Genomic DNA, 14,573 nt, shown 5'->3' with positions numbered 1-14,573 from the left:
TAGTCTGACGTTCCAAATTTTTAAGCTGTTCCACAAATAAAACTTCCCCTGTTCTAGTGTTACCATACATCAAAGTTTGTCCGACTAGACACCGTTAAGCTATTAACAAATTTTCAGCTTGCTATTAATCAACTTGTTTTAGGTACGCGGGATCCAGGTCTATATATTATGAACTCTATGGACCCAGTTGAAACAAAGTTGTAGCTAATAAAAGATAGTTTTCAAAGTGAATATTTCAACGTAAAATAACCAAAAAATGATGCACTTTTTTGGGGAAAACTCATTACAACTTTTTTAAAGTGTTTAAAAAATATTTATTTTTGTTTTTTTTTTTAGTTTGTAGCATCAAAACTAAGCAAATGCTCAAAATATAGTTGGTCCCTTTTTTTTGGTCAAAAACCTCAGGAAAATCACCCCCAATTATCATCTTAAATCAAATCAATCGTAACCACTTCACAAGTTACTTTCTATCTATCTTTGAGCCTTAGGACCAGTATTTTATGTCCTGGTTAGCTAATCGGGGTTTAATCGGGACAGAAAACTACCTCTTAGGGTCTCTTGCGTTGTCCTCCTCCTCCTAAGTGCCTTCTCTATTGAGGTTGGCGATCAATATGGCAAATTTCTCTCTGTTCTGGGCTTGATGAATTAAGTCATTCCCTGTTATGTGGGTCCAATCTCTGATGTTTCGGAGCCAAGATTTTTTCTTTCTTCCTATACCCTTTTTACCTTCGATTTTGCCTTCTAATATTACCTGAAGTTACTCAAATTCCCTATGGCGCATTATGTGTCCTAGATATGACGTCTTTCTAGTTTTGATTGTATTGACCAGATGAGGACGTGTGTTTATTATTTACAGTACTTCTTCATTTGTAGTTTTGGTGGTCCAGCTTATTCTTAGCATTCGGCGGTACATCCACATTTCGAATGAATTCAGTTTGTTGACGTCATACTGTTTTAATGTCCAGGTCTCACAACCATATAGTCATAGAGACCACACATAACACTTTAGTGTTCTCAATCTTATTGTGACTGATAGCTTGTGGTTACAGAGCATTTTAAGCATGTTCATGAAGCCAGATCTTGCTATTTCAATGCGTCTTCTAATTTTTTTGAGTGGTCTAGCTGACTGTTTAGCTCTGTGCCCAGGTATATGAAGCTTTGGGAGCTCTGAAGGGTGATACACGTCAACACGGGAAGTTTTTTTCCTCGGACAATTTTACATTTTCATCTCATTTTTAATTCTTGTTCTTCATGTGCCTTGTCCGTTGTGGAAGTTGGCTATCATCATAGCAATTTTAATTTTGTTTACAGCGTGTCTATAACTCGATCGATGTTAGTCCAAACCATTGGCGTAAGTTTTGAAGCTATGAGTGTCTTCTTCCGGGTCCACGTTTACTCTCTATTTAACCCTATATTATCAGCTGCAGTATACGATATTTATCATGTCTCATAATATATGACCGAGGTGTTCACGTTTTCGTTTTTTAATTGTGAAAGATATTTCTTTTTGTTTTCCCATTCGGCGCAATACCTATTCGTTGGTGGTGTGAGTCGTCCAGAATATTTTGAGGATACGTAGGTACACCCACATTTCGAATACATCTAGCCTTTTCGATAATGTTTCCGTTATTGTCCAGCTCTGCTCCATACAACAAGACTGGAAATACATAGCATTTTAGCAGCCATATTTTTAGTGGGACAGATATGTCGCAATGATTGAATATATTTCTCATGTTAAATGTAGCTATGGTTATACTCTGAATATATTTCGGTTTTTTGATCCCATTTCGAGTTGACGACTGTTCCAAGGTATATATACGAGTCAACGTGTTCAATTAATTGGTTTTTTATATTCAATTGTCTGGCAGGTTTTTGAGTTTTGCTCACTAGTGTCTATTTTTGTTTTATTTATGTTGAAGGTTAAATTCTCTTTTTTCACTCGCTCTTTGTAGGTACCCTGTCCATAAGATGCTGAAGTTCATCAATACTGCTAGCAACCACAACTGTATCGTCTGCATATCGGTTTATCTAATTATTACTCCAGTAAATTTCAATATTTTTTTTCACTTACGGAAATTTTTGACATAAATTAATCAATGATTATACAATATTGTTTTGTCTACAATTTTTTTATTAAGATAATGCCTCAACAAATACTAATGGCCATTGGCATGTGTAATGTGTGTAAAAATGTCGATGTCATCGTCTTTACAAAAAGCTAATTGTATCCGAACAATGCATTATTTTCGTTATTATAAAAATTAAATTTGCCAGAAAGTGAATAAAACTTAAATTGTTTTTAGATACGCCCCACATAACAAACTAGAGCTTAGGTTATCTATGTATTATGTCAAAACTAGTATAATCCCCCAGTAAACACTTTAAGACATTTTGAGCCTCGTTTAACTTTCATTGTATAACGTCACGGTTTCAAGCATAAAATGTGTATATTTGTATTGTTAAGACACTGAGACGTTATACAATCATGATTGAAAGTCAAACAAGGCCCAAAATGTGTACTGAGAGGGGGTGGGGCCACTTTTCTAAACAAAACTGCGTGATTCATCGTATTTCCGTGGTTACAAAACTCGTTTTCAATTGTTTGCAGATTTTCTTAAAATCCGGCAAACGCGCATGTGTCGCCATTTAATACATCACTGCTGCCATCTACTAAATGACACGTGAACTCATCTTCTCATCTATTAAGTGACAGCGGAACTAATTTATCACTAGAAAAATGCCAACTTAATGCTGTAATATGAACAAAATCCCCAAATTGCAGCTTTTAACAATAATTTTTACCTTTAGGTACAGTTAATTTAAAAATTATGGCAGTACGGACAATGAAATTTTGTTTAAAATAAAGCTTTTTGCGTAGTTAATCGTTTCTGATAGTTATTTTCTACCGAAGTTCAAAAATTATTATGCAAAACGAATTTTTACAACAAGTTACTAAGTAAGTTATGACATGGACTCCTTTAAGTACAGTTATAAAAAATATACTACTTTCTTTGGAAATTTTAACTAGATACTATTAAAATAGAAAGTCTACAGTTCACGTACATACCCCTAAGTTGAAGATTGGTTTTGAAATAGTGACGGTAACTGTACCTAAAAACTATATAAATTTTAACATTGTGTTATACCACCTTAAAAAGCCTAATGAACTTAAGCTTAATTTTTTTTTAATAAAAATTTGTTAGTCTTTACTCATATATTATTTATCTTCTTTTAGTGGAATACTGTCTGTCTCACCACACCTCTAGAAGATTTGCGATATGCAACGTCTACTACAGTAGCAAACTTATTGACCAACAACCAGCACATTCCCGAACTAGGAGTCGCTTCGGCAGTACAAGAACGACTGTCGGATCTTCTTGCAGAAAAAGTAAACGCCTCTGATAGGAAATCTATGGCGAGCGAATGGAGGAGACGAGAAACGTATAGTCAGTGGCCACATATGGATTATAAGTAAGTTTTTGAACATGTAATAATCATTTGATATATAGACCAGGGCGCATCTGTAAAAATATTAGTTACATTTGGACGTTGAGAGGTGACTCAAATTTTTTTGCAGAAATTGCTTGGAAATAACTCAAATAATAATATTTGAGTTATCCTCCCACTCAAAAAGATCCGGAACATTGTTTAAATAATCAAAATGTCAAAAAATGAAGGAAAAATTTTATTTTTTTCTTCGTTTTTTGATTATAACTTTAAAAGTATTCATTTCCGAGAAAAGTTGTACTAACATAAAAGTTGCGTAATTAAATTTGCTACAATATAGAACTGGTTAAATATTTAAAAAATAGTCACCCTTGTTGCAAAATAGCAATAATTGCGAAAAAAAACCATACAAAAACAAGTATACCCTATTTCACGAACATACGCCTGTTTTGGATTACTTCGACAACGAATATTTTACTGTGCAAAATAAGAAGAACGAAAATAAATTGCAAATTACATTGTTGTTTATTGGAATCATTATTAGCGCCATTTACTTTCGCACTTCTTATGCTGCACAGTAAAATATTCGTTGTCGAAGTAATCCAAAACAGGCGTATGTTCGTGGAATGGCCCATATTCGCATTTTACGTTTTTCAACCATTTATGCTACACTTAGAACCCTTATATGTCACCTAGTACAACTTTATGATACTGTAAAACAATACTGTAAATTTCATTCAGATCGGTTCAATAGATTTTGCAAAATAAATTTTGCAATCCAGCTTTCGAAAAAAAAATTCATTTTTTCAAAATGTTACAGGACTGAAAAGGAAAATGTTACAGGAGCAGATAGCAAGTTGAATTTTTTTTTGCATATAGAAATGTACTGTATTTTTCATTTGCAATTTGAAAAATTAAAATCGATTAACTACCACTGCGTCAGGAATTTTTTTAAATAAACATTAATTATTGGTGCTACGCGCAGGACAGCGGATAGTTTGCTCTGATTGGGCATTCCAATGACCTTTGATAATGATTGATACATTTTAATTTTTATTACATTTATGTCAGTACAACTTTTATGTCAGTACAACTTTTTTCAATAATGAATAGTTTTAAAGTTATAATCAAAAAACCAATAAAAAAATCGAATTTTTCCTTCATATTTTGACATTTTCATTATTTAAACAATGTTCCGGACCATTTTGAGTGGGAGGATAACTCAAATATTATTATTTGAGTTATTTTCGAGCAATTTCTGCAAAAAAATTTGAGTCACCTCTCAACGTCCATTTCAAAACAGATGCGCCCTGGACTAATAGGTTTTATCTTAAAAAAAATTTACAGAATTATTAAATTAACTAAGGTAACTAATTAAGATTACTTTCGGTACACGATTCAAGTCAATAATTATACCACATATTTTTTATTAACACATTAAACACCATTGTAGAAGAAATGATAAGACAAAAAACAGAAATATTAGGAATAACGGAAACGAAGATGAAAGGAAAAGGTCTTAAGAAAATACACGAAGGATCTTGGTTTCTTTGGGTTGGAGCTGATACAAAGGAGAGAGTAAAAGAAGGAGTCGGGATAAAAATTGCACTGAAAAACTACAACACGTTATCTAAGAAACATATTTAGTCCATTGAAATGTTACATTTAGGGCCGGTTGTTCAAACGCTAATCAACAATGATCACTATCAAATATTTAATTACTGTCACAACTGTCAATCTCAACTTTGGTTGGGTTGCTGAAAACATAATTGATTATAATTATGAGATTAGATAATCAATTAACGTAACAATTATTAACATAATTGATTAACTAATTTCATAATTGTAATCAATAATTATGTTTTAAGCAACCCAATCAAAGTTGACATTGACAGTTGTGACAGTAATTAAATATTTGATAATTTTATTTTTTTTAATGTGTAAGGGGGTTCAGTATAAGCTTAAGTTCAAGTTTTTGGGGTCGCCACCCATGTCCCCCGGCCGCTATATTGGAAAAAGGGGTGCAAAGGGCTTTCGCGCTGTATCTCATAAACTAGCAATCCTACAGAAAATTTAGTTACACATAAAATGTAGCAAATTAAATTTTCTACAATTTTATATCTATTATGTACTTTTTATCGTCAAGTGACCAACAAAAAAGTTATAAACAAAAATATGAGAAAATTTTTGTAAGAAGTTTCCTTTTGGAGGTTATAACTTTTTTTCCGTTCATTTCACAATAAAATACCATCATAGCGATTTTGTAGAGGATTTTCCAATGAACAATTTTCACTATAAAGTTGTTTAATTTTATTTATTATCTAGGTTTTACAGCGCTCCAATCTTGACCAGATTCTCGAATTCTCATAGGAATACAATAAAAAAAATATTTTATATTAGTCGAGCGGCAGCAATCGTTATGCCGACCATGAAAATCAAATTTAAGGTGAATGACCCATTTTGGTCTATTTTTATGTTTTCGAGGTCGCTGAATCCGAATATGAAGTTTATTTTTATCTAGATTTGGTGGAACATGTTCAAAAATCAAATTTTTTACAAAAATGCCGAAAATCAATTTTGATGATTTTTCAAATTTACCTCGCTGTATCTTTGGTCGCTGTAAATATTTCCTTTTGAAAATTTTACTGTGTCATCTTTGAAGAATGTAGATAACAATGAAATTTGTGCAAAATGTTTAAAGAGATTAAAAAAGGACTTGTTAGTTTTTAAACATTTTGTCATCATTTCGTTAGTTTCATGTTTACTTAAAAAAGTTGAGTAACAAACTTTTTAGTTTATAATTTTAACCAACACAACAATAAAATATAATTCATGAAGAAGTTTTTTGGAAAATTTTAAGTTAAAATATACAATAGGAAAAAAGGTATGTTACTTCATAAACAAGCGGCACACCCCAAAAAACGCTTATATCTCGAGTTCCTGACCACGGTGTGTAGAATGGCTAATTTTGATCATACTTTATGATTTTGATATCAAAAATTCGTTTTTGCTCTTCTTAAGAATTTTGAATTTTGCGGTTGCGTCATTCTGCTTCTGAACCGGCGAATTTGTCTTCAAACAACTTCTTGGGCCTTTTTCTATAATATATGCTTAGGGTTATAAGTTTTATAGTGGGGAGAAAGGTCAAAAACAGATTAATAATAGCATAGGAATGTTAAAATCATAATAAATTGTATGAATAAAAAATATATATAGATAGAAAAGTAAGCCTAACTTTTGTTTTTATTGTATCCCTATGAGCATTCGAGAATCTGGTCAAGTTTGAAGCGCTGTAAAACCTATATAAATAAATAGAATTAACAACTTTATAGTGGAAATTGTTCGCTAAAAAACCCTCTACAAAATTGCTATAATGTTATTTTATTTTAGAATGAACTGAAAAAAAGTTATAACCTCCAAAAGGAAACGTGTTAAAATTTTTTTTACATATTTTTGTTTATATCTTTTTTGTTGGTCACTTGACGATAAAAAGTAATAGAAACAAAATTGTAGAAAACTTAATTTGCTACATTTTTATTTTATGTTTAATTATATTAATATATGTTTAATTAGATTTTCCGTAGGGTTGGTAGTTTACGAGATATAACGCAAAATTCCTTTGCACCCCATTTCCAAGATGGCGGCCGGGGGACAAGAGTGGTGACCTCAAAAACTTGAACTTAAGCTTCCACTGATGCATCCTATACATTAAAGAAATAAAATTGACTCCTCTAATAAATACAAGGTATGGCTTAAAAAATGTAACATTTTAATGGAGTATGGAGTAATTTATGTTAACCAGAGAATATTAGGAGTGAAAATGAAACTGATGGACGAGGAATTATGGACAATAATAACAGCCTACCGAGTAAATGAAGATGCTAGAAAAGAAGACACAGATACATTTTTCGAGGAGCTTCAAATGCAAATTGATAATGAGGAAGAAAATATAATTGTAACGGAAGATCTAAACGGTAGTGTCAAACATAACAACAGCGGAATAGAGGAGTGCATGGGAAAAGAAGCGGAAGAAATACTAAACAGAAATGGTGAGAGAATAATAGAAATATGTATGGATGACAAACTAATTATAACAAATACAAAATTTAAACATAAAGAAGTACACAAATACACGAGAGTACAAGACAGCCGAAACGAAAAATCAATCATAGATTACTTTTTGGTGAGCAGCAACAAATGGAAAAAAGTACAAAGATATAAGAAGAAATTCCAAGAAAAATTAGATATGATTTTGAAAGGTAGGGCAAAAAATACAAATATTAGAAGAAAAATGGGAATATCTGAAAACCAGCATAATCAAAGCAGCTGAAACTCGTGGGAAGGCAAAAATAGCAAATACTATTACGAACATGAGGAGAACCGAATGGTGGACGGTCAAAATACTAGAGAAAATAAAGAACAAAAAAGACAAATGGAAGAGATACCTAAGTACAAAGCAACCGGAAGATTACGACGCACATATAAAAAAGGAAAGCGGTTAAAATAGCAGTGAAAGCAGGAAAGCACATGATGCTGGATATAAAAAACAAGAATGGAAATGTACTAACAGAAGAAGAACAAATAATAAAAAAAATGGAGAGAAGATTTCAAAGAGCTAACACATGCAGACATGGACAACATAGTGGAGATACAAGAAATGAATGAAGAACAATAAGTGGAATCCTTAACAAGAGAAGAATTAGAGAAAACAATAGAAAGAGTAAAATCAGGCAAAGCACCAGGCAAGGATCATATAACCCCGGAAATTATAAAATTCATGGGAATAGTGGGAATAGAAAGCATGAAAGAACTAATTAATGATGTCATAAATAGAGCAGAAATACCAAAGGACTGGAAGAAATACCTTATATTACCAAAACACAAAAAGGGGGATAAGAGAAACTGTAATAATTACCGGGGTATCACCGTATCAAGTATCCCTGGACCCTGGGAAAGTATTCGCAACAATAATAGAGACAAGAATAAAAACCCGAATAGAACCAACTATGGAAGATACACAGTGTGGATTCAGGAAGGACAGAAGCACACAAGAACTAATATTCAGAATTAGACATATAAATGAGAAGGTAATCAATCAGAATAGAGAGATACATATAAGCTTCATCGACCTGGAAAAGGCGTTTGACATAATCCGAAGAAAGGACGTATGGAAGACACTAAAAAAAAGGGGAGTCTACAAGAACATAATAGAAGTAATAAAGGATATATGCACAAAAATAATACAAATACAGTAAGAACCACGAATGATAGTTCAAATATGAGGACACACGCAATAGAATTAGACGGGAAACAACTAGAGAAAGTGGAATATTTTAAATGCCTAGTAGTAATAATTGAATCAAATGGTAAACAAGACATGGAAATAAATGAGAGAATGGGACGAACAGGAACTATGAAAACAACATTTTGGAAAAAAAAGATACCGAAGAAGGTAAAAACGGCGGTCGTTAGATCAGTAGTTAGACCAACCAACATGTATAGCGGCGAGACATGGACATTGAAGGGGAGACAAATCTAGGGTCATTGCTGTGGAAATGAGGTTCCTGAGGAAAATAGCAAACAGAAAGAGGACAGACAAAATACGAAACGAAATAATCAGACAAAAACTAAAACTAATCAATGAAAAAGTAGTAGAGGGACAACTTAGATGGTCCGAGACTAAGAAAACGAGTGCTTGAAACTAGATTGCAGGGGAAAAACAAAAGAGGAAAACCAAGAGTTATGTGGGTAGATGAAATCACAAAAGAAGTCGGAAAGTGCAAGAAACATAACACAAGATCGGAAAGCATGGAGACAACAATGCAAAACTTAACTCCACCAGACTTATACCTAAAGGTAGAAAGGCTTAGGACTAAATAAGTAGGTAAACGGCACGTGAGTTATATTTAACTCACACCCTGTTTGGACAAGGGTTATGTGAGCTAAATATAACTCCATAGAATATTGAGATTCTAAAAATGGAGTATCAAATAAAAAAGTACTAATTTGGCGGTTAATGTGTTAACATTCAAAATTTTTCTTCGGCACAGGCACTACATTTCAAAAACTTAAAGTTTTTTAATTTAGCTGGCCGTTAACGTCCATACTTTCATTCCGCACAAGAGAACAAAATACATTTTAGCTAATTTGATGATTTAATTTTCCAGGTGGGCATTACCAGACCAAATGGCCCAAGCAGGTTTCTACCATCAGCCGAATTCATCAGGCGACGACCGCGCCATGTGCTTCACATGCTCCGTGTGCCTCGTTTCCTGGGAACGCACAGACGAACCTTGCAGCGAACACGAACGACATTCCCCGAATTGTCCATTCGTCATCGGTGAATACACGCAAAACGTTCCACTATCAGTCACGTACGCTACTTGTCCAGCTGTAGATGCCATGTTCGCTGGAAAGAACATCAATCTAGTTGGACGAAGTTCTGTTGTCGATTTGATACCGGCAGCAGACCAAGATGGACTTATATCAGTATTTGATGTTTCTGGGAAAGTGAGAAGAGAGTGTTGTTTTTATGTTACGCAGTTTGATTCGTTTCTCGTGGATAAATATACGCAGGATTTTGGGCAGGGTGGAGGGTGGCCTGGAAGTGATATAAGTAAGTATGCATAATTCGGCCTGGATCCCGTGTACCAAAAAAAGGTTGATTAATAGCCAGCTGAAATTTTGTTAATAGCTTAACGGTGTCTAGTCGGACAAACTTTGATGTAGGGGAACACTGGAACAGAAGAAGTTTTAATTGTGGAACGTGTCATCCTGACAAATCTCTGATTGTGAAAACTAGAAGGTTGTTTTTAAGTTTATTCAATAGCAAATATAATATATGAAAAAATGTTTGTCCAACAAATATGTTGGGCATTTTAATAAGTCTGACACTTAGAACATGTCAAATGACAGGTATTATATTGGTGGTAAATAGCAGTCTGATGATTTTTGCACGAGAGTTTAATGAAAGGGTAACAAATCAATTGGAAGTTCTGTCCGACAAAATACATGGGGAGTTTTCGTAGTCTGACGTTCGAAACCTGTAACCTGTTCCACAATTAAAACTTTTTCTAGTGTTCCCGTACATCAAAGTTTGTCTGACTAGACAACGTTAAGCTATTAACAAATTTTCAGCTTGCTATTAATAAACTTTTTTTTGGTACGTGGGATCTAGGCCTAAATGTGAAGGTTAATATATCAATTACAATTTTTTGTTTATTGCTATGGAAATTGGTTGACGATATATAAAGTATATTGACACTGCATATGCAGTAGATTAGGTAACAAATTGTTCTAAAAGTTATGGTAGAAAATATTTTCAGATTTTTTTTAAAAACTATGTATTTAAATACTAACTAGTTAACTAAACTATACTGTCGAATTATGTGGAGTGGCCTATTCTGCTACTAGATGCAAATTTCTTCGAATGTCTCATGAGTCATGAGCTCCTGGGCCGAATTCAGATCAATTTGTCCCAGTTTTTCGTAAATTCGCTGTCTTAGTTGTTCTTCATCTTGGCCTTCCCAGCCTCCATGATAAACCTTCTTAGACAGAAAAACCCAAAAATCCTCTAATGGATGAGCCTGCAGCAAGTTTGGAAGATGATCATTTTTGGGAACAAAGGATATGTGGTGTTGTCGAAGCCAGTTTTGAGTATCTCTTGAGTAATCGCATGATGCTAGGTCTGGCCACAACATAATATTGTCATTAGCAGGATGTTCTTGGACAAACTGGAACATTTTGCAAAAGCATCTTCTTCAAGTGCTATCTTCACGACGAAGGTGGGCAATCATCATAGCTATTCGGACTTTGGAGACGGCTGCTCTGAAAAGTTCATTTGATGTACATCCGTACCATTCTCACAGGTTGCGCAGCCACGATATTCTGCGTCTCCCTTAGCTCCTTTTTCCTTGAATCTTTCCCTGCATAATCAATTGGAGCAAGCTGTATCTCTCTTCACGTGTGATATGTCCGAGATATTCCAATTTTCTGATTTTGATTGTATTTAAGACTTCCATTTCTTTATTCATCTTTCTCAGAACCTCTTTGTGTGTGACGTGTTCTGTCCATGATATTTTTAGAATTCTTCTATATACCCACAACTCGAATAATTTCAGTTTTTTCATTGATACCGCATTCAAGGTCCAAGCTTTCATTCCGTAAAACAGAGTCGAGAAAACTTAGCACGTAGCCAACCTTACTCTTAGCTCTAACTTTAGATCTCTTGTGCAGAGCACTTTTCTCATTTTGTTAAAATTCGCTCTAGCCTTTTCTATTCTAATTTTAATCTCCTGGAAGTAAGCATTTGTGGAGTTGATCATTGTTCCAAGATATGCATATTGGTCTACTCGTTCGACATTGTATAAAAGAATTCGGTGTTGTAATGGGGTAGTTACTCTGAGAAGAGGGTTGTCTTGGTAAAACACTATTTGTTCATACTTTATTTATTTAATCACTTGCTAATTAGAACAGTAACTACAGTTGAGTCCGCGAGTCTTTACCCGTGCGTCATTAATACCTGGCGAGATAAAACACAAACTTTTTATCTAGCATCATTCTCTTCCACGCATGAAACTCGTGACAAACCAGCTGCCGTTTGTTATTAAGTAACAACACATGCTATTTTTATGAACCATCTAGACTCAGTGCATTGAAAAGTGATAGGTACAAAAAAAGACGATTCGGTATGTTTTCATATTTTAAGCACAATTTGTTTGACGTTTGCTTTGTTTATTTTTGTGGCTGTCAGTCAGTTGAATTTTTTGCGGTTTTTGTCTAATTTTTGCGTTTTGAAGTTTCTTTATATTACACAAACAGTTGTTTTCACGACTAATTTTATATTGGGCTCTGAAATTTTAAGGTAAATAATTATATTTTGGCAATTAATATTTAAAACATACAAAGCTAACGTCACTCACACAGTAAAGAAATGATTGTGTTTAGATTTCGGTCAAAGTGAATAAAATAACAAAAATAAAATATGTTATTGAATTTTTTTTATAAATTGTTTATTTATTTATTAATCAATAATAATAAAATAATTTATTAAGCTACTTCAAATGTAGCTGTAATTCTGCACAAAAATTTTGAAGCAAAACTTACATTTGACATTCTATATATTTGATAACGTCAAATTTTAAAATAAAACCCATAATCGGAACAGTAGCCACTTTCTGTCAGTTGTTGTTACGTGAAATAAATTTCCGACTTATTTCCTATGCTTTAAATGATGACGCACGGGTAAAGACTCGCGGACTCAAATGTAGTTGGTGGACGAAAGTCTATATTCTAACTACATTGATGGTTGAATAATGAATGATGAATAATGACTGATCTCTTTTCTTTATTTGCTACGTATCTATAATCAATCCCAATTGTTTGTTATGATTCATACCTGCCTGTGGCCATGAAATACTAACATTACCAAATTGCTGACACCATTGTTTTCCAAAGGGAGTGGTCTACTTTTACGAAATCAAAACAACACATGTAACTAATATTTGTTTGAGACTTTAAACATTAAATGGATATAGGTTACTCTTATTTTTGAATGATAATATAAATCCTGTACAATTGGTTCCGTTTATGAAGAGATTCTCGTTATGTCTTAGATTGGTTCCGTTTATGAGTTTTAGATTTGCTCATAAATTTTGTCTTCTTGACGTTCATTGTTAGACCGTATTCTTGGCTATACATCGCTATTTTGTTCACCAGTCGTTGAAGATCTTCAATATTTTCGGCTAAGACGACAGTGTCATCCGCATATCTAATGTTGTTAATGGGAACTCCGTTCACCTTTATTCCAACTGTTTCACACTCAAGACTTTTTTTAGGATCTCTTCCGAGTAGACATTAAAGAGAACTGGCGACAATACGCATCCCTGTCTCACCCCCGTCTAATTTCAATATCAGTATAGCTCTGACCATTCAAAGCTTCCCTTCATTTCAGAATAACTCAAAATGAAATACTTTTTGCATCTAAAATAATGATTTTTCTGATCTCCTAGTTCTAGTTGACATTTGAACTTGGTTTTTGCTCTTCTCACTAATGTGTCTGACCTCTGCGCAGTAAATGCATTTGGTCTTCCACTTTTTGGTAGATTCTGACGTGGTATTCCCTGCTCGCACTCCACTATTGTTCTATAAATTGTTTTCCATGAAATGTTTTCATTCTGGAATATTCGACACATTTCAGCATTGGCCAACCGCCCAACCAACTTTTACAGACACTTTTTCTTACTTATAATTTTTATGAAATCTTAAAGCGAAAACTTCAAAATAAATAAATCTCAACTGACAGTAAACAAACGTTTGTTTCCGTTTTCTACTAAGGTAGGTTCGCCAAATAAAGCCCGGTTTCTAATAAAGCCCACTCGCCCTTATTCCCCAGGATGGACAAATAATGGCAGTATGCTGCAATGTACACGCAGTAGAGCCATCTAGGTGCAAATTGTTACACTAAGTTGAGCACCGACGTGAACTGTCGCTTTTATATGATCATTCGTTTACAGTGGTCAATGGGTAAACATCCAATCTAATATTGAGGTTAGTATGCTTTTGTAATTTAATACGATTATAAGTGCGATTTTTTTTATTCTGCATGACATTTGTGTACTTATTAGTTGTACTTTCATAGTACCTGAATTACCTTATGTTTATTAAAACGTAAATAATGGTAATGTCTAAAAAACATTGATCACCTACAGTATTCCTAATAAGGCCCGGGTGGGCCTTATTAAGACTACGGGTGGGCCTTGTTAAGACCACTACAATAACACGCTTTATAAGTTTTTAACTTTGTTTCAGAAAGAATGCTAAAAAGCTTAAGATGTCTAGAGCTTTATGGACTGAAGAACAAATGGCTTTGGCCTTGCAAGCAGTTAAAAATGGGATGTCAGTAAGAACAGCCGCCAAAGAATTTTATATTGCCCGTCGAACACTTAGGAATCATTTGCTTAGTGGAAAAGCGGAAAAGAAACTTAGGCGCCCTTCATGTTTAACCCCCCAACAAGAATCTGAGTTGTGTGGAAGAATTTTTAGGCTAGCTGACGTTGGAATGCCTCTGACATCAACAGTGATAAGACGTTCTGTCCATGAATATTGCCAAAGAAATGGCATATCTG

The 14,573-nt window shown here is 33.8% G+C and overlaps 1 protein-coding gene across 1 annotated transcript in view; it reads left to right on the top strand.

Moving 5' to 3' along the window:
- LOC114335746 (baculoviral IAP repeat-containing protein 6) overlaps positions 1-14,573 on the top strand; it is a 214,717-nt gene that overhangs the window by 35,528 nt on the left and 164,616 nt on the right. Inside the window, exons 4-5 of the mRNA XM_028286039.2 lie at positions 3,236-3,471; positions 9,615-10,063. Of these exons, the coding sequence (XP_028141840.1) occupies positions 3,236-3,471; positions 9,615-10,063 (685 nt within the window). The remainder of the gene's footprint in view (positions 1-3,235; positions 3,472-9,614; positions 10,064-14,573) is intronic.

The sequence above is a fragment of the Diabrotica virgifera genome, chromosome 6 (assembly GCF_917563875.1).
Source record: "Diabrotica virgifera virgifera chromosome 6, PGI_DIABVI_V3a".
NCBI lineage: Eukaryota > Metazoa > Arthropoda > Insecta > Coleoptera > Chrysomelidae > Diabrotica > Diabrotica virgifera.
The sequence above is the reverse complement of the archived record's forward strand: the minus strand, read 5'-3'. Positions and strand labels throughout refer to the sequence as shown.